Genomic DNA, 25,835 nt, shown 5'->3' on the forward strand with positions numbered 1-25,835 from the left:
GTCCCACGTTTATGCCTGTTAGGCTAAAGGAGACGGTGATAATGAGAAATGAGTGAAATGAAAAAAAATGGGAGGAAACCCAGGAGTAAACCCAAAAGTTTACCAGTTTTCACATCCATTAGTTCGAAAACTTTAGGATTAATTTGTTTGATATATAAATATGGTCTTATACGCTGGACTTTTACCATATCAAAAATTAGTATAGTTATCAGAACTTTGATAAGCATTACTCATATTCTAAATCCTTTTGTTATATATTATGAAATTCTTATCAGTGATATTTATTTATATTAGCTTCATAGAATTCAAATAAAGTACAAATAACAAACAAAATCATAACGATATTTACAGTGAAATAAAACAAGAATCAATTGAATATATTCTTTTGGACGCCATAACATTAGCTTAAGGTACATGACCAACAAACCCATTTAAGTTGCATTGAAAGTCATAAACCGGAATAAGTCTTGCGCGTTATTTATTTCTACACTTCTTTGTTTCCTATTTTGAGAATTTTTGCCATCTATGAAATTTCTACAAAATCCAATTCGAAGTAAATTAGATCTAATGATTACATGCTTCTTAAGTATAGTACGATTATTTTATTGTTGCTACTAAGATTAGATCTGGTTACATTACCGATTAAATTAGGTTCAGTTCTCATTCGTTTTACTGGTGGCGAAATGTCTTGTCTCCTAACAGGTCTGTACTTGTTTTTTCCACGATATTCACGGTAATTTGACCTACCACGGTTTCTATTCCACAAAGACTCCCTCTGGTCATCCTATGTGTCTCTGTCCTGCTTCTTAGAAATAGCCTTATCGCTGTCAGGCGGATAATTTCTATCTGACTTCTTTCCCTTTCTGTCAACCTACTTTTCTCTTCGCCGATCGTTTCGACTTCCATTTCTGTACCTCGTCCTCTTGCCTCGGAACTTATCTCTCCGCTTGCGATCACATTCATCGTCGCTTCCTCCTCTGATTAGCCTCACAACATTATCAGAAATAAGTTCTTTGTTTCCATTAGCTTCAAGGATTTGCAAAACAGGAATAGAATCGAAACACTGTGGGTCACTGTTTGTCTGTAAACTATCACTGGATGGAATATTGAGACAAATTCCGGAGTGGTGCTGATTGTCTTGGGAACAATCACCGTTATTAGCATTCTCGATGTTTTGATCTATTGCACTCTGTTCTGTATGCTCATTAATTACAGTTTCCGCAACTTCTGTAGAATTTGGAATCTCGGGTAACGTATGTAAAAATCTGATCTATTCTACGATTCCTCTGTTTAAATTTCGAAAATAACCGTTGATTCATTTGATCAAACTGTTGTAACAACTGTTGATGATTACGGTTCATATGTTGTTTCATTTGCCCAATCTGTTCTGTTATATGCTGATTCGTTTGCTCAATCAGATGTCTGATAAGATCAGCTAGGTATGAGAATGTGTTCATTTCTCTATTACCTCTTGCTTCATGTGTATTTTCACTCTCATTAACATTCATTTTAATATTTCTGTAATTTTTCTTCCACTCATTAACAAGGTGTATTCCGTGTTGATGGATTTGATAAAACTGCTACGTAATCTTAAAATCAATTTAAAGTTACTTGTTTAGGAGATTGTTTACTTCTCACAAATCTCCAGAAATCCTGAGGCGGAAAACACCAATTTATATAGCGTTACACTATATAGCCCACAGTTCGTTTATTTGTAATCTAATTTACTATTTTACCAAAATTTATTTAAACACTCCACCTTGATATTATCTTTTATTATAATACGTAATGAAGGAAATATTTACACCATTTAAATAACATACATGTAGATTATAAAAGATGGATCCTTTTGTTATATCATATATCACTCGTTGCTATGACAACTAATAACACATATCGTCAGATTGCTATATTAACAGAACATCAAAACATCAATAATAATATCTTAAAGAAATTAATTATATTTCTTTTTATATTTTCTTCTTCTTTTAGCTAGCTTGTGCATATTTTAATAGCACATATTGCCCGTAAATACAAGTAAAGATGATAAAAATACATAACATTGTTATTAAAGCCCACTCGTTTTCACTACCCTCGCTGACGCGCCTGTTCCCTCGCTAACTCTCGTCCCTACAGCCTCGCTCTGCCATGACTCGGTTAGATAGCATTCGTGCTTTTCAGTGGGGACCTAGCGCAGGATGTTTTGCGGTTTTGGGGCTGTAGTTTTTATGTATGCATCCGATGCTTATGATACCCCTTGAATTTTAACTGTGCCATGTGGATATTTTCGTGTCGCCCAGCATAAATCATTTAGAAAACAATAAGAAGGTAATTAGTGACAGAATTCTAATTTTTGAACAATTATTTCGAGTGGTGCACCAAAAGTAAACCTGCACGCTTCTTTTAACATGTTACATTTTTTGGTATACAAATTGCACAATATACCTAAATCGCCTATTTTCATTCTTTTAAATGATGTAATTACATTTGTTCCCACCTGTAGTGTTCGGGCAGATACCTTCATTGGATACCTCCTCTAAGGCCTTTATTCTTGCATTTTTTTTAAATAATATAAATCGTGCTACAAAAAATCATATTTTTCGTATGACTCTATTAATACTATTAATGCTTCTCTTGTCCAGGCAGCATTGTTTTGAAATTACAGCAAGAAACGTCGTCAGGCGCTACTCTTTGCTGATTGGTAGTTGTATGCAAGTCCAGAAGAAAAAGATACTTCTTCTATTACTACCAAGTCAGGATCCAAATAAGGACAGCAGAAGATTTCACCCTGAACTAGGGGCAAGTTACTTTTCACACGATCGTTATGTAAGGTCGTGAATTTAAGATCATGAATCGCGGCCTTACTTCAGTCCCGTCTGAGGCAGGCTTAAGAATAACTGAATGATAGTGCTGAGTCAGTCTGATTGGTTTCTAAAGGATAGGAACTACCACTATCGTATCTCTCAATTACATAATCCTATAGCATTCCAGAATGCATAGACGAATTTTTCAGTCAATTTTCTCATCAATACACTGTCATTTCATAGACCAGAACCTCAGCAGTTGCCATCTGGCACCATCTGATCCCCACTCGTCCTCCATGGATTGATTTTCATATTATCTTACGTCTCCTGCTCTATTAAACAATAGAAATATCATACAACCTCTCTTGTGTTACAGAATGTGTCTCAAAAATTTCCGATAATATTACTATCCAAGACCTGAATCTTGTGTTACATTCTCCGTGATTCACATTTCCCGACAGGGATCAGATCAGACATCAATTCCAGGAAGCGACGCAAATCTGTCTTCAACATTGAGGGGGGTAAGACCGTTCCTATATATATATATATATATACATATACTGTGGCGGATTCCAGGATATGATCAAGGGAGGGGCTAAACCATAGTTTGCCGCTTTATCCAATGTAAAACAGTATTGAAGCCCATTTTATACAATGCATACCTGAGCTTCAAGGGGGCTGTTTTTCCCTGTAGCACCCTACTTGGATCCGCGTACACACACACACACACACACACACACATGTATATATATATATATATATATATATATATATATATTAATAGATAGATAGATAGATATAGATATATTGCTCTTCAAAATATTTATGAAGTTGAAAAACAATGCTGTGGAGGATCAGGGGAGCAGAGTTGTTTTCAACATAGGGAGACGTACAGATTTGAGGCTTATTCTGGGGGGAACATCAATTTCATCTCACTTTTCTTCGCGGCAATCGGACACGAATCTTCAAATTTCTTCCCAAAAAATAAATTTCAAATCGGATTATTGGGGGACTGTTTGCCCAGTTCCAAGATTGGAGGGGACGTGACCCCCTCATCCCTGCAGGATTTACGCCAGTGATTCCAGGGCCAGATCTTGAGTCCTGCAAATTACGCGTTCGCACTAGGCACCATATGAAGAGGGCACAAACTGGAAAAGGAATTTTGCGTTTTAAATGTGAATTTTTATTTGGAGAAATTGTTATGAGGAAAAGATTTCCAAATAGCTTCAAATAAATATTATAGAGATTGAGATACAGATAAAATATTTCAAAAGGACAATGAAGTCGAATCTTTGAGTGGTTGGCTGTAAAAGACCCCTTTACAATTGAAATGGACTCGTACGTCAATTTCGCCAATGTCATACTCACAATTGATGGTAGCTTGAAGAAAATTTTCCTCAGCGCAGGGAGGTTTAGGAAAGATTCTTTTAATGAGTAAAAAAGGAAAACTTTACGAATATGAGATAAAATGTACGGAAAATTTCGCTTTTCAATAGATGTATATTAAGCACCACGGTAGTACGACTAAGGACAACGGTATTTTTCCACAATTTCACCATATGCACAAAATACAAATGTAATGGACTGTTCATTCCTCTCCCAACAATCCTTCAACGACTTTACTAGAGAATATCATTGCTAAACATGTCTTTGAAATGAGAATGGATTAACAAACAAAAGAAAGTCAATTGCACGTCTTGTTTATGGATTGGGTGGCATTATCACAGTAGCAAGAAATGCCTTCAAGGGTGCTACACATAATCATAAACAGTGTCCTCGCATAGAGCTGCAATTCAATAATCACAGTTAAGGGTCTGAGAAAAGTCAGCTTAAATGAAATGCATATTATGGAAGTTCAAAATTCGTTTGTATACATTAGTTTTCACACAGTACATGGGTATTTCACTCGAAAGAGTAACTGTAATCGAAAGGTCATTAGGATTATAAGTAACATATTTTTTTCAGAACTCTCGTTGTCAATCACAGCAGCGTATACGTATGATTGTTGTATTATAACAGTTTAAAAATTATTATCAATCTATTTTCTCATATTATATCACATTTGTTGTGTATTAACAAGTTCAGCTAAATTTAATAAAGAATTATTTGAGTTCAACAATATTTCAAGAACGATTAAAAGGACTAGTTTTGATGGCCATTGAAAATGACATAGTCAATGAAATGGATATGGATGGAATAGCAAGAGATTTTGATAAATTGAAAGCCAGAAAAGTGTCTTTATAACATGAATTTTCAGTAACAAAGTAAACAAAAAATTAAGCTAATTACCATAAACGAATCACTTGAAAATACTATATAAATATGCTTATAACGAAGCATAAGAGCATAACTCCTTGTCAAAATCAAATCTGTGTTAATGTTAGACTTGAAACTCATTAGTTCTATTCTGTTTGGACGTATATGTTTCAATTACACTTGTCAGAAAACATCTTAGCTATATATCTTAACTGTGTTTTGTGCTTCTTTAATAAAAGAAAAATGCTGTTAATTATTGAAATTGGAACTTTGTTTAGTATTCATCTACAGTCAATTAGTTATAATTTCGCCACTTTCGTTAGTATTCACGAGGAGACTCCAGATATTGAAGAAATTTGCAATTGTAATAATTATTTGAGGGACTTTTGTCCATTACAACTTTCTACTCTTTTATCACCATTTATATAGGTGGGGCGCCGAAATTTTGTTTGTTTACACTTAAGAACTGTCTAGAACCGGCCCTGATTGATACCTGCATGATCTATTTGCACACAGTCATTCTGTACTTCTTCAAATCTACTCTACCCTCTCTAATGAAAAGTAGTTATAGAGGATACTTCAGTGGGTACACATTACGTGGCAGCAGAGTAACAGTTTTTGTCTAAATGTCAATTCGTTTCTTATTTTGAACAGAGTATAGCTCCTTTAGTGAGGGTAAAATGTGTCCTATACTCCAAATAGGAGTAGATTTGAAGAAGTGCAGAATGACCGTGTGGATATAGATCATGTAGATGTTGATGTCTGATGTGACACCTGCCGCGATGTGTGAATCACCGAGAATGTAACACAAGATTCAGATTTTGGACAGTAATATTCTCTCAAATTTTTGAGACACATTCTGTACCTAAGAGAGGTTGTATCATATGTCTATCATTTAATGGAGCAGGAGACGTAAGACGATGTAAAAATTGTGAATCCTGGCGGGCGAGTGGGGATCTAATGATGCGAGATGGCAACTGTCTATACAATATCTATGAAATGACAGGTATTGATGAGAGTTTCTTGGAGAGAAAGGTGCCTGAAAACTTCGTCTGTACATTCTGGGATGCTATAGGATTATATGATGACGTATAGTCGAGGATGGTTGGGTACGAGCATTGGGCGTGGTCAAAAAAAAAAAAAAAAAAAAAGAAGACATGTGTATTTAATAAGGGGAAATTTATCGTTGCTACTGGTATATCCATATAACTCCAACTATGGTTTATGTAAAGACCAAAACTGATTATGGTGATGTCAAGTGCACTAGGATGTCCATTTATGTTTGGAAGTCGAGTGCAGTGGAATATTTGGTGGTGAGAATATTTGTATTTTTCATCGGAGCGAGGTTTCTGGCAGTTCGTTGGTGTAACGATTGACCCATCGTATACTTTTACAATTTGTATATCCTCCAATAATCCAGGAACCTTGGATATTGACGTACGTAAATCCAGCATATAGCTCCCAGCATTAATATTTTTGATGAACCAGTTTGTGAAAGTGTAGAAAGGACACGAGTTGGTAGTTAAATGCGGATATCTAAGGTAATTTCACCATATTTATCCGAGGGCGGTGATAAATTCTGTATCCAGGAAATCGTAAAGTGTCTTCAAGACAATTTCAATTTTCTTTAATAGTATGTTAGCCGGAGTATAGAAATAGCACAGTTGTGAGAAAAACATTTTGCTAGAAATGCTACTTTGTTAATGAGTTACAAGAAGGAAGAACAGATGCTAAAAAGAAAATGCATACAGTGCAGAGCTGACTAACTACAGGAAACACAATCGACGAACAAAATGAAAGCGATTATGTTGTAAAATTTTCCAATAATAAATATTCCTTATTCTTAGATACCTTATAAACGGCATTTTATTTTAGAGTTGTTTGTTCTTTCAGAAACCGGAAATGACGTCGTCATACGCTAGTTGGCGTAACTATGTATTGGGACGTTCATTTTAAACTTCATTTACGTGTTTTTAGTGCTTGCAAGCATATTCATATTATTTTTCTTATTTAAATGTACAGAAAGAGCTCCTTCGTGGCTAAGCGGTTAGCGTACGTGCCTTTGGCGTGGGAGGCCCGGGTTCGATTCCCGGCGGGAGCTCATGTGGTTCGAATTCCACGTTAATCAGTAGGTCCACGTGTCATATAGCCTCGTTGCTGAACGGAACGTTAAACTCAAAATCAACTCAACTCAAATGTACAGAAATAAAATGAGATCAGTAACGGCCCCCACTATTGGTATGTAATAACGAAAAAATAGCATTGGTACGCGACTGTTAAGAGTTAGTATCAACGTAATGCAAAAGTATATCTTCGCTTGCAATAAGAAACATAGTACTTGTTTATTTCAACTTTTATGTTGCAGTGCGGTCACAAAATTTTACTAAGACTGGTATGAAATGTGGCCCCGGTACAGCACGAGGTCCACGATTTAATTCCGAACAGCAACAAAGAATGTTATAAATAAAAGCCTCTGAGCAGAATGTATGCAATTCTTTTGGAGTTTTGCATGTACTCCTTTTAGCTGTCAATTTCAGATGTTACGTGCAGTTTACGGCAGCGTTTATAATGGTAGCAATTTTAGTGTTGAGGAGACACGTTACTATGTACTAATTACGAAAGTTTAACCTATTATGATGAGTTTATAGTCTTAAACTTTGTTTAAGTGAGACAAGTTAGTATGGATGCAACGAAGACGTTAAGCGATGTTTATAATTTGATATTCAAGATTAGTACTGGGTGATTTCACGCAACATTGGATTTAATGACTGAGAGTGAAGGTTTGTGCATGCAATAAGTTATTTAGAAGAAAAAAAGGCATTTATTCCGAAGTTGGGCGTCCGCTTTCGCCACGTTTTTTCGCTGTTATCTCCTTTCCACACTTACTGCAATTTGTTATTAGGTTAATTAATCCGTGCTCTTCACAAACTTTTAAAATATTTTGCTCGTTATCAACGTATTGCTTCACAAATGTTAAAACTGTTAGTTCATTGCCCTTGTACATTCGCCATGTTGATAACATAAATGTTCGTTTCTTTCCCACAATGCAACTGTTCGGTTACCTTGCGCCAAGTAGTTCCCTCCGCTCGCCGTATAGTCCCATGTTTCTAACCGCTTATATATAACAAATAAACAGATTTTTCGACACTCTTATATATTATCAAACACACAAATGATCAAATTATCCATATCTTTCCTGTAAATTTTAAAAATTTTGCTGAAAACGGACGCCCAAATTTGGAACTTAACCCGAAAAAAAGAGTGCAGTTTTACTATACAGATCCACAGATTGTAAAATGTAAGGGAAAAATTGGGAAAGTCTTTAATTTGGTTACTTGGTGGCTTTTAACCCGTTCCTCCTACAACTATGGATCCGTATAGTAAAAATGTATGGGTAAGAGTGCAGCTGAATAATACATGAGCAAAAATTTGTAAAATTTATACGAGAAAATTATTGTTAATACACATGTGTTCGATACAATTATATGCTAGCAATTTTATTTTCAAGTTGAACTTGAAAATAATAAAATGACGGGATATTTAGCTACCCTGATTAGAAAGGATTTTCGCCGGCCGTGTAAGGACGAAAGACATATTGCAGGAAGTATCAGGTGTGAAAAATGACGGTTATAGCCACTTAGTATACAATACGCTTAAGGAATCCATACGCAAATGTAGAGTGTCAGTGCAATAAAGTAAGTGTTCAGACATCTATAATTTTCGGCTGCAATAAAAGGAAGCATAATTTTTTATGACGATTGAGAGAGATCGTTTCTCGTCATTTATCTTCATTTCTTTCTGTCGATAAAGGCTGAAGCCGGAAATGCATTATTTCCACTACTTCCTTTTCAATAGAAAATTACTTAACGGAGATGGAACTCATTCTTTCGAGACTGGAGCTATGAAAAAAAAAAAAATGCTTCTCAAAATCTATTACTGTGTTGGTCAATAATCACATTGAAAGTTCAAGTATCCTGTAAACTTTTTCCAGCCTTTGTGCCGTAGAGTAGGTCCAGGATTTTCCGGTTGAAAAACGTGAAATTCTATCTCATTACGTTAGAAAGTATGGTGCTGGTCAAGTTTTGCCATACCACATTCTAGAATATTAGGCCTACATGTAAAATTTAATACCTTGCATGAAAAGACCAATTTTTAAGGAACAAATTCGGTTCTGCAGACGTATTATAGGTTTACGAGTGTAGGGTTATTAGTGTGAAATCATTGCAAATATGACAGAAGTGAGTACACATGAAAGATGACTGTTTTAGTCAGGATCCACTATTTTCCACCGGCGGAGTATTTCTGCACAGTGCACAGAAGCTGTAGGCCTATTTTATGTTTACAAGTGGAGCTTTTCCGGTACTAGAATCATACAATGACAAGTGCTGTTCAAACTATTATCATTGCCAAAACACACTTGTTTTCACTACTCTCGCTTACGCATATATCCAGTGTCGCTAACACATCTGCTCCCTTGTGACTAAACCCGCACCATGCTACGGCCACCCCCGCTTCGTCCTGCGCAGACTCTGTTAGATAAGCATGTGTGCTTTTTAGCACAAGTTAGTTTGTGTTTTTGGACTATTTTTTTGTGCCATACATCCGGACGCCATATTTATACGCAAATCAGAAAAGACGTATCTTTCAACGATTACTTCTGGTGGCCCCCTTGAATTTTATCAATGCTAAGTGGGGTAATGTCATGTCTCCCAGCGCAAATCTTACGGAGAACAGTAAGATGGAAATAAGAAAGGACCATACCTATTCAACAGTTATTTCAAATGGTGCAACAAAACTTGACTCGCCGCATATATGGTGCGACGCGTAAAGTTATCGAGTGACGTCATGGCAGAGTGAGGAGCATGAATGACTAACATGCAAAAGGTCTCGGATTCGATTCTCGCTCGAGGCATTTTTTCTTTTCTTCTTTTTTTGCTTCAACCAATAAAGTTGGCATTTGTAACTATAAGTAAAATATTAATTCACCGTATGTTTATAATGAATAAAACAATAGAAATTTTCAAATCACTTGTAAAATCTTTCAGTGTTGCATGTTAACTAGCAAACAGAATTTAACCTATTCCGTAAATATACTGATATCACCAGTTATATTATGGTTACAATCAGTTGCGTGTTTACGATTTTATTTCGGGGAGGCTTTGCCAATTTTAGTCCTGGAAATGCGAAAATTCCCCAAGATATTTAAATTACTTTAATATAGTAAATAACATTTGGTAGGGGGCTTAAGTCCGGAAACGTCCCCCTTAAATACGCCACTGGTTACGACAGTCGTGTGGTAATAAATGTTCTTGACGCTTCGTGTCTACATTTGTTGAGTTTGCGAATTACAGAGGAGTTGGGAGGGAAATCTCCTTTGCTAATACTGGATGTTGCTATAATCAAAGGAGATTTCATCCTCATTCTCCTTGTAATTCGCACACTGTCTACAGATGTAGACACGAAGCGTCAAGAACATTTTTTACACGACTGCGGTAACAATAATATTTACGGAATAGATTAAATTTTGTTTCCACCGTAGTTAACATGGAACATTGAAGGATTTTACAAGTGATTTGAAAATTTGTATTGTTTTATTCATTATAAACATAGTGAATTAATATTTTACTAATATTTACAAATGGCTACTTTATTGAAGCAAAAGAAAAAAGATGTAGAACTCAAACAGGAATTGAACCCGGAACCCTTTGCTCATGAGTCAAAGATTTTCCTCACTTTACCACGCCGACACTTGGTAAATTTGTGCGTCGTACAATATATGCAGCGAGTAGAAAACTTTAAGACTGTTTTTCTCCGTTATTTTTGTCCATTGGGCTCTCCTAGTTTGCAAAATTATTTCTTTAAATGTGCATTACTAACTCGCAAAAAGTTTCCCCGAAGTTCATTTACCAAAGTCTGCTTTCTCCTTGTCAGTGATACTGATTTCTATGACAAAAAAACCCTCCAACGTTTGTCAAATATCCTTAATTCTCCAAAAATATATCTGCATGTAATAAAAATGAAAAAAAGACTGATCTTATCGTAAATTCCAATCAGTGTTGGGCAAATTTCAATTGAATTAACAATTAACAATTAATCTGTAAATTTAATTGTTAATTGCAATTAACAATTGAAGTAAGTAATGGTTAATTGTTAATTGCAGTTGGCCATTAATAATGGAGAATCAATTGATTGAAAGTAATTGCAGTGAAAAGTAATTGCAATTGAATATAATCATTCAATTGCAATTGAAATTAATTGGCTATTAATTCAATTGCAATTGGTTTAAACAGCAATTACTTTCAATTGATTCATCAATTGCAATTTATTTTTACTGATTAATTTTCAACACTGTAGTTCAGAGAGGGCGTGGGACAATGAAAACTATAGCCACGACCAATTGACACCACCCATCGTGACCCACGACCCACCGTGACCCACTCTGAGCCATCACCCACCATGAACCACTCTCACTCACTGTGACCCACCGAAACCCATTGTCATCAACTCTGACCCATGATTCACACCCTCTTCTCTACTGACTAAAGAGTTTAAACTTGTAATAAAACAAGCCTATGAAATTATCACTCATCGGAGTTTGAATTTCTACGATCAATCGCTCAAGCACCGCTCTATTACAACAAGGGCGGATCTGACCTTTCTAATATAAATAAAATAAAGAGTTAGTTTGTGTCTATCTATCTATCTTTGTGCGGCCTATGGACCAGACGAGTCGACGGAAACTGTTCAAAATTTGTTCACGGGTAGCTTGGTCTAGGCCCCAGATCAAGACGAAAAGTTTTTTTTTTTAATTTAGAACTAAGGGAGTCTCAGGGGGACGTTTTCCGGGACCGGGCTGGGGACCAGACAAGTTGACCGAGAGTAACCAAATTTTGGTTACGGGTACCCTGGTCCAGGTCCCATACCAGGGAAAAGCGTCTTTGACAAAATTCGAACCAGAGGGTCTCAGGGGGGCGTTTACCGGGACATGTAAAAGTAGTAGAAAATGACCGATATTAGTGTCGATTTCATAGTTTTCGCGGTCGCTGAGATCAATGGTGAAACTCCGATCGTATTAACTTCCAAATTCACCCTATTCGGCTGAGGGCCGGGGAGTCAACGGGGAGGGGGGAGGGATACCGAAACGTAAAAGTAATCCAAAATGACCGATATTAGTGTCAAATCCATAGTTTTCGCGGTCGCTAAGATCAATGGTGACACTACCATTAGTGATGACTTTCAAATTCATTCACCGTTGTATGCGAGCCTTAGGTCACCAGAGGGGGGAATTCCGAGACATGTGAAATAATCGAAAATGACCGGTATTAATGTCAAATTCATAGTTTTCGGGGTTGCTGAGCTCAATGGTGAAACTCAAGACCGCATTTACTTTCACATTTAGCTCCCATTAGCTATGGAACGGAGGCATTATAAAGGGGATCAAGAGACATGTAAAAATAATCCACAATGACCGATATTAGTGTCAAATCCGTAGTTTTCGCGGTCGCTGAGATCAATGGTGATACTTTCATTAGCGATGATTTTCAAATTTAGCCACCATTGTATGCGGGCCAGGAGTCACCGGGAGTGGAGAATTGCGAGACATGTAAAAAAATGGAAAATGACCGATATTAGTGTCAAATCCATAGTTTTCGCTGTCGCTGAGATGAATGGTGATACTTCAACAGGCGTTCACTTCTAAATGCAGCCCCCATCGGCTGCGGGCCAAATGCGTTGTATTTTGAAAGTTGGAATCAGAGGATCATAGGAGCTTTTACCGGGATATGTATAAAGAAGTAGAAAATGGCAGATGTTAGTGTCACATTCATAGTTTTCGCGGTATCGGCTGGGAGCCAGAGGAGATTTTTTTTCACAATTCGAACCAAGGGGGCCTCAGGGGGCGTTCACCGGGACATGTGAAAATAGTAGAAAATGACCAATATTTGTGTCGAATCCATATTTATCGGGGTTGCTTAGATGTATAGTGACACCTCCGTTAATGTTTACGTTCAAATTCAGCCCCCATCAGCCTTCCCAATGAAAACACATGTACGTTGTTGGATATATATTCACATAAAATATATATCCAATTTTAGAAATGTTTCTTAATTGTTTTCCCGTTGTTCAGTTTGTTTACATTGATATTTTATCTGATCCGTGCGAAGAACGGGCATAACAGCTAGTACGAAATGGTAAAGTGTTTGTCATGGACCAAATTACAATGAATTCAATTATATAGATAATTATTATAATTATCATTGATAATTATTTCCTTGTTGAATTATAGATACTTTTCAGTTGAAAAGGGGCCGCGGTGGCTCAGCGGTAGAGCGTTCACCTCTGGTGCTAGGGGTCCCGGGTTCGATCCCAGCCCCCGCCAAGTGAACTTTGTGGTGGACAAACACCGTGTGCGTGGGTTTTCTCGGGGTTCTCCCGTTTCCTCCCACTTTCTTCATTCCACCATTTCATTCATTACTCATCATCACCGTCTCCTTTAGCCTAACCGGCATAATCGTGGGACGTAAACCTCAAATATTTCATTTCATTTCATTTTCAGTTGAAAAAAGAATAAAATTTGAAAGTCCCAAATCAAAGTAAAGCAGACCAACGTAAAGTAAAAATGTATAAAATTTTTCATATAATTAAGCTTATTTCCACGTTTTGTGCGTCACCGGAAATGGGTCAATGTTATCCTACAAATATGGCGGAACAAGTTAATGCTGTTCCGTCAGGAACGATTTCGATGCCGTTTCCTTCACATCGTCTTGTCGTGTTTTCTACCGTTTTCTAAACCTATTTCCACGTTTTGTGAATCGATGGTACTGGGTCAAAATGGGCATTCAATGTGGGAAGAAAAATGACCCACTCTCCCACCAGTATCGAATTTTGAGGTCGCTTTTTTGGCATTGTTTAGTGCATGTTTTGTACCGTTTCTGCGCATATTTTCACGTTTTGTGCGCCACCGAAAGTTGGTCAAAGAAGACCTACAAATATGGTAGAAAAATACATATTCATCCCACATTCAAGGGGGGCGCGGTGGCTCAGTGGTTGAGCGTTCACCTCCGGTGCTTGGGGTCCCTGGATCGATCCCAGCTCACACCGTGTGGACTTTGTGGTGGACAAACACCGTGCTCGTGGGTTTTCTCGGGGTTCTCCCGTTTCCTCCCACTTTCTTCATTCCACCCTTTCATTCATCTCTCATCATCACCGTCTCCTTTAGCCTAACCGGCATAATCGTGGGACGTAAAACTTAAAGATTTCATTTCATTTTTTTCATCACACATTCAAGGACCATTTTAATCCACTTCCACTGATGCACAAAGCGACACAAATCATGCATAAAAAATGTGAAGGAAACGACATCGACATTCGATGGTGACGGAACAGCATTAAGTTATTCCGCTATACTTGTAGGCCATTTTGACCCATTTTTGTTGTCGCACTAAAGTGGAAATAAGAGCACAAAACGGTACATAACAGGCACTATACGATGCGAAAGAAATGACCTCCAAATTCGATAGTAGCGGAACAATGGCTCTTTTTCCTCACACCTTGATGGACCATTTTGACACATTTCTGGTGATGCTCAAAACGTGGAAGTTGGTGAACAGAACGGTGCAAAATACTAAACGATGTGAAGGAATCGTCCTCCAAATTCGTTGGTGGAGGAACAGCATTAACTTGTTTCGTTATATTCATAGGTCCATTTTGACTCACTTCCGGTATCGCACAAAACGTACAAAACAGACACTAAACGATGCGAAATAAACGACCCCGAAATTCGATAGTGGCGGAACAGTGAGCCATTTAACTCACACTTTAAACGCCCGTTTAACTCACCTTGGGTGATGCAGAAGACGAGAAATAGATGCAGAAAACTTTTTTTTTTTTAATTTACTAAGCGATGCGAAAGAAGCGATCTAGAAATTCGATAGTGGCGGAACTCTTGGTCATTTTCGTCACACTTTGGAGGCCCATTTTGACACACTTCTGGTGACGCACAAAACGTGGAAACAGGGGCACGAAACGGCACGAAACATTCACTAGTCGATGCGAAAAGAAGGACCTCGAAATTCGGTAGTGGCGGAGCAGTGGGCCATTTTCGTCCTACCTTCGATGCCCATTTTGACCCACTTCCGGTGACGCACAAAACGTGGAAGTAGACACACAAAACGACATACAACGATGTGAAGGCAACGACCTCGAAATTCATTGGTGGCGGAACAGAATAACTTGTTCCGCCATATTGGTAGGCCCATTTTGACCCACTTTCGCTGACGCACAAAATGTGGGAATAGGCTCACAAAGCGACACAGAACACGCAGAAAAGATGCAAAACAAAGTACCTCGAAATTCGTTGGTGGCGGACAAAGTTAATGACGCCGTGTGCACCAATATAAGTATATACTGTAGTTCTTACCATCAAGGCTGAGAACTGCACGGTCTAATTTTTTTAGCCGAAGTAGAAGCCCAACCGGGATAGTGATGTCAACCGGCTCGGCTCGGTTCAACTGACCGAACAGCTTGAGCTGTCTTGGTTAGGATGACCCATCGACTGGGCTCAATTGAGCCGATGGCTTGAGTCGGCTCGGTAGGGACGAGTCATCGACTCGGCTCGATTGGAGCCAATGGCTCGAACCTGCTCCGTTGAAACTAGTCCATAGGCTGGGTTCGAGTCAGTTCAACTGAGCCGATGGTTCGAACCGGCACGGTTGGGGTAAGCAATCAGCTCGTGTGAGCCACCGGCTCGAGCTGGCTCGGTTGGATGAGTTATTGGCTCGGCTCGATAAGTTAATGAGCTGTGAGAGAGCCGCTTGAGTTGTTAACCCTAAACCCTGGTCGAGCAGTTTTGAACATGTTTGGCTGGAGTCCTATAACTTTTGACAATTTTTGGCTCGAGCCCGAATACTTGCTCCTCCTCAACTCAAACCTAGAACCTCGTGACCGATATCCTTGCCTCCTGAAGATTTCTTGACGACCGAGATCGACAGTCAACTAATTTCTAGTATTCAGATACAAACCACCTATATTCCATGTTTATACTCGGTGTTATAATAATTATTAGTTATAGTAGTAGTAGTAGTAGTAGTAGTATCATGGATAATTATATTGTCTATGTAGGATACTTGAAGAGAGTAGTACTTGGAACTACACAAAGTATTTAGCTCGAATTGGCTCGTTTTGCCTCGATTCGAATTGAGTCGAGTTGGGGGAAATTTTTCGAGCCGAGCTCTCGAGTCGAGCTCAAAGATGTCTGCTTTGAGTCGAGTCGAGTTTTAAAGAAAACTTGCTCGAACTCGCTCGTGTCCATCCCTATTGTATGATGACGGGCACATAAGAGTTCTTTCGAGGGGGATAGAATCATAAACATAATATATTAAAAAAATTCTTAGTTTCACGGCTTTCTTCCCAGGGGGGCAAAGGGATGGTAGTTATAGGTACCTTTTTTGAAATATGTAAAACAGTAACAAGTGGACAACACAATATACACATATCTCTTATCTTCAGTTTTAATTGCTGATTTCAATTGCAATTAACAATTACAAGTTTCAATTGTCAATTGCAATTAACAATTAAATGTTTCAATTGCATTCTTTGCGATTGACAATTAAAAGTTTCAATTGCCTGGTGACCAATTAACAATTAACAATTGACGAAAAATTAATTAAATTTTACGATTGAATTCAATTGCAATTGAAATTGTCAATTACAAATTGAAATCAATTACAATTGAAATCAATTGTAATTGATTTTCAGAGCAATTACTTTCAATTGATTGATCAATCGCAATTGATTTCAATTGATTTTGCCCAACACTGATTCCAATAATGATTTCAGGAGGTGTCCCGGTGGGAAACTCTCCCAGGATCATCTCTCTCATCGTGCTGGCTGTAGGTTACCAGTATTTTCGCAGTACTACTTTAATCTTTCATGTATTTAAGGATGATCTAAAGGGACAAGTTTTGGCGATAGATGTCACTACAGTCTTCGTATCTCTGTAATGTATTTTTACCTTTCACGAAAATTTACAATTTCTCTTACGAATTTCAACCTAGAGACTTGAAACTTTTAGGGGGCGCGGTGACTCAGTGGTAGAACGTTCACATCCGGTGCTTCTGGTCCCTGGTTCGATACCAGCTCGCGCCGTGTGGACTTTGTGGTGGAGAAACACCGTGCTCGTGGGTTTTCTCGGGGTTCTCCCGTTTCCTCCTACTTTCTTCATTCCACCATTTCACTAATCTCTCATCATCACCGTCTCCTTTGGCAGAACCGTGGGACGTAAAACTTAGATTTCATTTCATTTCATTTCAAATTTTTAGAGAAGGAACTTCATAACCTATCAAATGCAACAATCCGTGCCCATTTTTTTATTTAGAATTTTCTTCATTGTTGAAACTTCCATTGTTAAAAGTTTGGATATCCATTCGAACAATCAAATCATTTCAACAATGATGGAAATTCTAAATAAAAAATCGGCACGGATTGTTGCCTTAAATAGATAATCAAGTTCCTTCTCTAAATATTTGAAGTCTGTAGTGTGAAATTTGTTTAAAAAATCGTGAATTTTCGTGAAAGATAAAGGTAAAAAATACATTAGAGAGATACGAAGACAGTAGTGACATCTGTCTGCAAAACTTGTCCCTTTAAACTAACAAGCTAACCTTAAAGTCTTCCCCAGATGTGGTGAAAACATTTTCCACAAATATGAAAGAAAAAAAAGGGACTTCAGATATCTTTGCGGGAGAAGAGAAAAAGAGATAAAAGCGGAGGTTTCAATTAATCTATTCAAAAAGAATCGATGCCTTCAAATCTTTTTATAGAAGGGCAAGTATTTCTAAGAAGAAAGGTTCCAAATAACCTCGCTGCCAATACCGGCAGATGTGGGCAGAAAATATGGATTAAATATACGTTTACATAACCAATAAAAGCTATATTTTCATGTTCACAAGAGTCAGAAATGTCTTTGCATTCAAGTAGTCATGTAACAAGATGCCAGGATAAAAAATGACATGTAACCGAGCCTTAGCAATTATATTTTTCGTTCGTTCTCTTATATGAAAATAGTATTCCTAAATGATTACAAATATGGTATATCTGTCGCAATATAACATTAATATTAAACTTTTAAGCGGTTTTAAAATTGCTAAAAAATCTGGATTAAATATATTGCCAAAATTAGTGTTGTAGTTTATCGTTAGACATCAATCACTCGTATTTATCAAATCGTATATCTCCAGAGAATGTTCCATCTCATGTTCATGTGATAAACTTTTACCCTCATTTTATGCTGGTGCAGGTGTGTAAGTAGTCATGTTATTTCTTAGGTCGGATGTAGGAAAATAAATAGGAATGAGTTAAAAATATTTGTTCCCACCTCATTACGGACAACAAATGCAACCATATTTAGAGTGTGTATTGCTTCATAGATATAACATACATCTAATGACATATTCATATAGCTGTTAATTTATAATGTGTGTGATTTCTGTTTAAAAAATTTAGCATTTTTAATATCGCTTCCTAGTACCTGGTAGGAAAAGAATGGATTTATATAATAAGACTGCAAAATATGAGCTGGTAGAAGTCTGAATCGAACGTAATATTATAAAGCAAAAATTGGGCTGCTAAAAATTAATTTAAGAAATAACGATTCAGTTACTCAGCAGTCAAAATAAGAATAACTAGCTAAGTTTTCTGAATTTATCGATATATAGCTTAATCACATATATGAACTCGGACAGAACCGGTTTGGTTTTCTCGAAAAAAAAAACTGTTCGGTTTTCACCGAACACACAAAGCTATTGCTGTAGAAATGTAATGGGTTTCCGGAAAACAACGAAACACTATTCTGGACAGAAATAGAACCAGTTAAGGAAAAACTGAAACCGATTTCGATAAAAAAAAACAATCGGTTTTGTAGAAAATCGGAACCGGGTTTGAAAAAACAACCAGTTTCGGTGAAAACCGAACCAGTTTTAGAGAAAACCGAAACCAGTTTCGGCAAAAACCCTATTTTTTTTTGAAAATTTTCAAAAACAATTTTCGGTTTTCCTTTAAAAAAAAAAATGTTTTTATTCCCAACACTAATATGACCGTAACTGAGTTTGAGTTTTTGGATTCTGATTTTTTACGTAATAGCGAAGGTATGAAGACCTGGACCTACTATTAACGTATGCTTGAATCCGGTGAATTTTGCGAGTACACAGACCAACCTTCAAGATAACTCTCACAGTATAGACCGTTCCCTACTTCACGATTTCTCCTCCAAAAGAGTTTGATTACGGGACCAATATGAACATAATATTTTGGACAGTATGAACATCACAAGTTAACATGTTCGGTCTTATTAAATTAATAAAGTGAATATGAAACATTAATGTATTCATTTTTGCTTACATAGTTGTATATTACTATATAAAAGTAAAGCAAAAATACAATATTTACCTTAGTACGTCTTCTATTTCTCGTTAACTATTGACCATTACCTTGAATGAGAGACAAAATTTCGATGAAATAAAAGATTCTACTACGTACATTCCTGTTGTTTTCTTAGTGATATTTCCTAAATTCCTAGATCTAGATTTTTGTTTAGATTTTTTTCCTTTGGTATGCCATCGAATCTTTTCCCGTTATAATATTAGATTGAAATAATGATCAGCTGAATATGATAAACTTCAGCACGAAATACAACTAAGGACTCGGTAGTCTTGCGCTCATAAGGAGTTAGTATAACATGGGTCCGCTATTCGCCATGATAACAACATCGACCATTCTTGGAAGACTTTGGGTAAGTTTGCGATAGACCTTTGCAGGTATTATCCTCCATTTTTCTTGCAAAACGACAAACAGTAAGGTTGTAGTTCTGGGGCGTTGTGGTCGGGCCCTTAACCGGTGCTTCAACTAATCCCAAATGTGTTAAATAGGGTTGAAGTGGGGACTTTGGGCCGAACAATCGAGTACTTTCATTTTGGTCATTAATGTGGAATTGGGGATGTATGTATTGGATATAACAGTAGCAAACAGTATCTTCTTAAGCCAAGAGAATTATTTATTAACAATGATACATCGTCATATTACATAGAATTTCAGAACAAGTTAATGATTTGGTAACGCTTAATGCAGCTTCGACTTACCACTATATCGTTTAATAGTGACAGTTTATCAGATCGTCTTATAAGAAATATCGTTTTTAGACATTATGCAAGAAACAGTAGAAGAAATGCCATGAAAGCAATCGTCAGATATACAAGGGTGAATTATAAGTCTTGGAATATTCTAGTATAAAATTTATTAGAGTACAATGAAAGCATGTTAACATTCATCTTGTTGGACTGTCTGCTACCACATTCCGCTAATTCTTTGATATCACATCTTGTCCTTAGAGGCAAGGAAGTCATTCACTGCTGGTTGGTGAAGCATCGTGATTTCAGGAAGTGCGCCATGGAGCTAAACAGCTAGTAATCCGAAGGGGTAAGGTCAGGACTATATGTCGGTTGTGGCATCAGTTCGATGCCATCAAGTTCCTGAACTGTTTGTTGCACTTTTTGAGCCTAGTGTTGTTTTCGTTATCCTGTTATAACAGGGCGCGCTTTCGGTTCATCGATGCAGGATACTTTAGGCATGGTGCAGCATACACTCACTCTAGCTGTTCGGAATGAAGGTCGGTATTGATGGTACAAACTTTAGGAATGTACTTGAAGTGAACTACCTCCTCGTAGTTCCAACACACAGAGCATGACTTTATGCTCGAAACCGCCTTGTTCGACGACCGGTTTCTTACCCCTTGTTTTTGTCCTTTTTTGTTAATGAACAATCGCAATGAAACTCATACATAATTTACATGTCGTGTCTTCTATCAATGCCATGTTCTAATGTGCCTGCTACCGTAGGAACTGTCGTATCCAGCGATATAAAAGCAACCTCCGAGTACTTCGTTATTTGCCCGTAATAGGGCGCGCTGTCAGAAAGCGACATTTCTTAATCGGATGGCCCGGAGTTTCTTCCTTGCTAAGTTTCAGATTATATTTATATACATTAATAAACTAAATAACCTCAAACTAAACTACTTTTGAAATTCAGATTAGGTGAGTTTATTCTGGTAGTCGCAATTTCGGTGCAACTCAGAATGAAAAGGACTCATTTGGTAAATTACAAAACTAACCATGCATTTTATTACTATAAACTGAAGAAAAATTGTTACCGAACATCTTTGACGCATATTATTGAATTGGTTCTGAATCTAATTTTATCTTTATTTCTTTAAATAGAAAGTATCATGATTGCCATGTTCCCAGTGGAAAGCACTGCTGTGGTTTTAGGAATATTAAGGAGGATATGCTTAGGCAGTATTATTAAGACGTAGAAACAATCAAAAGGACTTATCAGAATGGTTCACATACATTGGAAGATTAGTTCCATCTTTGTGACTATCCGGTAAGTGTTCATTTTAATACCGCTTGTATTTTTTAAATAATGGTTTTGACATTTTCAAAACCATAAGATTCTTTTTTCCAATGAACATAGAGTACCCATTGTGTGCCAGTCAATTTCCGCTCCACTTACTGTTAGCGGTATGTAAGATGTGGATTTACAAACATCTTATAATCGCCCTCATAATGAGAGTTCATCTGAAGGCAGTGGTGCAAAACAATGACTTAAACGTTTTGAAGAGCCTAGCATCTAGTATTTGTTTGTATTCTCTGTCTTAAAGCATGGAACCTATTACTTATTAGCAACACAGGTTCTCTAAACACATAAAAAGACAGGAAACGACATTTGGTCTCAGGGAGAGTCAGAGAAGCATATAAATGGTTAGGGAAATCCACCAAATATATATATCCTACGAGCAAATAAACTGAAAATAGGCTACAGCAGGTTACTAGTGGATAGAAAATGCATATTTAAAACAAATTGAGATGGACTGGCTTGTAGCTCAGTCAGTAGAGAGTTCGACTGTCAATCCAGTGATCTGTATTCGATTCCCGGTGGAGTAGGAGTTTTCACCTAGGTCTTACAACCTAGGTGACTAAACCTCAGAAAACGAGTGCCGTGGTCAACCTTCGGCCAAACTGGTTAAAGAAAAAAAATTTTTTTTTAAGGCGATACCATCAATAAAGAAACCTAGGCCCGTGTAGGGCTACTGTGCTAAAAGATTTTATATATATATATATATATATATATATATATATATATATATATATAGATAGATAGATAGATAGATAGATAACCTGAGTGTGCTTTTTCAAATATTGCTAAGAGGCTGAAAGAGGTGGCGTTTTTTGCCTACTAGAGCTAACTATTACCCTGTGTGTACGATTGTTACATTATGTAGATATGTTTTTGAGTAATTCAGTGTTTTCTTCCAGTTTCTATGTTGATGGATTAGAATGTTTTGATACTGTTATAGATTATTGTAAGTAGTTGATTCAGAACTCTGGCGTTGGTGTGTATGCATATCATTTAATTTTATTATAGTATTGTTTGGGTATGTGTATGACTTAACTTTAAAAAAAAAAAAAAAAAAAAAAGTTCTTGCTTGAAGTTCGATCATCAGTGGTTAAACAATATACTGTATACTTAATTTGCATTATGGTGAAGTGTGAGTTTAAAGGTGATAATTTGAAAAGCATATTACAAAAAGTTTGTCACAAAACATTCAAATTAATTAACGTAAAGAAACAAATAATAATTTCACACACTCGAAGTCCAATCCACATTAGAAACTTGAAAACTCGAGCAAGTCAACATTCACTAACAAGTTTTCGTCAGATCAGTTACAAGTGACCGTTTAGCTTAGCTAGCAGCAGTTGTGAGTGATTTAGAAAAGTCCTAGGCCCCATAGCAGAACATGCCGCGATCTGCTATGTGATCGCAGAAAATTTGCCGTGCCTGTCCAGAAAAATTGCCAGAGGAGAAAAAAATAGCCAACAGAAAGGTATAAAAACATGCCTGCTATGTGTAGATGTCTTAAATGGATGGACTACTCGCATAATATAATTTGAATTGTTTTTTACGTCGCGTAAAGTGTATTTTCAAGAATCACAAGTGTTTCCTGCAGAAAAGTTTTGCAGAATTCCTGCAGAAAACTTTTGATTTACAAAAGCTCATCGCAGAAAGACAAAGAAAGTTCTGCCATCGGGGTCCTAGGAAGAATTTCTCAAGAAGTTCAAATGAATACTGAAGGTAATGTATAAGACAGTGAAGTGTGTGAAAATCTCAGACTTGTGTATTATGAAACATAAAATAACTAAAGCTGTGATCTTTTGATCTTAACTGGTGGTAAACCAGAAATTGTCGAACAATTGTTACAGTAGCATTGGTGACATCTTTAAGTAAATTCATATTTCCAGACAATCAAATAGCCAGTGGATTTTTCTAGGGGAAAGGACAAAGTTGCATATTTCGTTTGTTACTGTTTAGTTTCGTAATTCGAGAAGCAGTTACTCAGTCGTCGGTAATGTTTTGACGAGTTTTTTTAAAAAGTTGTGGAACAAGGACAATGGGTCTCGTTGTAAGGTTGGGGTTGAAAAAAACACGATAGTACCTAGATATTTAAACTGTGCTTCTAAATTACCCTTTTTTATATTTTGCTCGATAAATTTCTGGAAGGGGGATTGGATCGTTGTCTATTGATAAACTATCACAAGGGTCCATTAATGAGCCAAATGTGAACTTCTAAGTAAGTTTCTAAGTAAACTGAAAGAATTTTTGAGTGAATCTAAAGATGAGACGGGCAAGGAATGCTTGATTGATGTAGAAACATGTGGTGTAAACCCTTATCTACAGGTGGGAATCGCACTTTTGTTCCCTGAGTCTAAGGTTATGAGTCACAAGAGGAAGCAAACGTGTGGTGATTTCAAATTTGGGATTCATTAAAAATATAGACAAACTTTAGAGAATATACTAGATGTTCCCATGGTTTATCGTACCCAGTTAAGTAGTAAATAACTGGAAATTCGTGGTAGCTATAATTATTTAGTTATAAAATACTAACCTTGAACTCAAGCACCTTGCTATTGATTTGTTCTTGTATTCTTCAGTGACTACTGGTTGTCATCCTCGGTACATGTCTATTAAGGAATAAAATATCTTATTGCTCGTTGATTACAAAAGTTTATTAGATTAGCGCATACAAAAACTTTTGATTGGCATACAAAAACTTTTTATTAAAAAAATGTTTGATAAAACTAATTTCAGACTTCAGAAAGTGAGGATAGATCACACGGCAAAACACTTCGATTATCAATAGGTTTTAAAAACTTCCGATGGCCCTTCGTTCCTTGACTGTAAACAAGAAAAGGAAATTCTAAGAACATAACGAACTAAGAACTGCTTTGAAAGCAGTGGTTTAGTTTGAATCTTTACTTCCGTTAAAACAGAATGCATAACGTTTCGTAAGAAGAAATGTTTTTCAAAGCTTAACAGTTAATATTGAAATTTGATGTGAGTGCATGTTTGATTTTTAGAAATCAGTTTTACCTTATCTGATAACGAACATTAAAGACAGATAACATACAACATGGAGTAATGTCTAATATTCTGATATTTCGAAAATTCTAGCTCCGGTAACTCAGATTATGGACCCAGATTTAAAATAAGTTGATTCTTCATCCACGAAATCTTGCACGGTTACAACAGTCGTTATGTAAAAAAATGTTCTTGACGCTTCGTGTTTGTATCTGTGGACAGTCTGCGAATTGCAAAGAGAATGAGGGGAAAATCCCATTTGGGAATAGTGGATGTATGCTATAGCCCTCTCATCCCCCTTGCAATTCGCACACTTTCCACAGATATAGACACAAAGCATGAAGAACATTTTTACACAACGACTGTGGTAACAATAATATAACTCGTGATATCACTATATTTACATATTTACGGACTAGGTTACATTCCGTTGCTAGTTAACATGGAACATTGAAAGGTTTTACAACTGATCTGAACATTTCTATTGTTTTATGCATTAATATTTTACTTGTAGTTACAAATGACTACTTTATTGGTAAAAGAAAGAAAAAACTGCCTCGAAGCGGGAATCGAACCCGAGACCTTTTGCATGTTAGTCATTGATGCTCCTCACTCTGCCATGTCGTCACTCGATAACTTTACGCGTCGCATCATATATGCGGCGAAAAATTTAAGACGCTATTTCTGGCTGCTGCGCTCTCCCAGTTTGTAATGTTAAACACTTTAAATGTGCACTACTCCCTCGCGAAAGATGGTCCCAAAGTCTGCTTTCTTCTTGTTAGACACATACCGGGGACTGCGATAAGCAGTCGTTGAAATGTATACAAAATAGTTAGTAGTACGGGTGTTTAGGTGAGTTCAGGATCAGTGTTTTATTATTAAAAATGCATTCTATCAGTCTATTAGAGAAATTCTTTATTTACTTGATTTAATAAAATGCATATTTAATATTCATTAAAAAAAAACTAACCTCTAAAACACCAGAATTATTTATTTGTCAATGTTCGTCACTTCCCATTTTTCACACTTTTTGCGAGCTGTATCTCTAAAACAAAGCGATTTCGACGAAATATGTACTTATTTTTTTTTTTTTCTATGGGAGAATTACCTGCCCAAGCGTTGTAAACTTTATAAATACCTTGTATAAAGATGTGTTAAGATACTTTAAAAGAAGTAGAAAATGTAAAGAACCAGTTGTAAGGAACTTGAGACACAGCATTTCCATTATTAATTATTATTATTATTATTATTATTATTATTATTATTATTATTATTATTATTATTATTATTATTATAATATTTGTATGTATT

General features: G+C 36.6%; 1 protein-coding gene across 3 annotated transcripts in view; it reads left to right on the top strand.

The window, feature by feature from the left end:
- Nucleotides 1–7,545: 7,545 nt before the first annotated feature.
- Nucleotides 7,546–25,835, top strand: part of LOC145692278 (palmitoyltransferase ZDHHC16B) — a 57,237-nt gene continuing 38,947 nt past the window's right edge. The window contains exons 1-2 of one of the 3 annotated variants that reach the window (XM_081767586.1): nucleotides 7,546–7,840; nucleotides 21,326–21,491. In XM_081767586.1, coding sequence (XP_081623712.1) covers nucleotides 21,445–21,491 — 47 coding nt within the window. In that variant the 5' untranslated portion in view covers nucleotides 7,546–7,840; nucleotides 21,326–21,444. The remainder of the gene's footprint in view (nucleotides 7,841–21,325; nucleotides 21,492–25,835) is intronic. The other 2 variants (XM_081767577.1, XM_081767580.1) reach the window with 2 other exon arrangements.

Source organism: Thermobia domestica, chromosome 1 (genome assembly GCF_964235325.1).
Source record: "Thermobia domestica chromosome 1, izTheDome1.hap1.1, whole genome shotgun sequence".
Classification (NCBI taxonomy): domain Eukaryota; kingdom Metazoa; phylum Arthropoda; class Insecta; order Zygentoma; family Lepismatidae; genus Thermobia; species Thermobia domestica.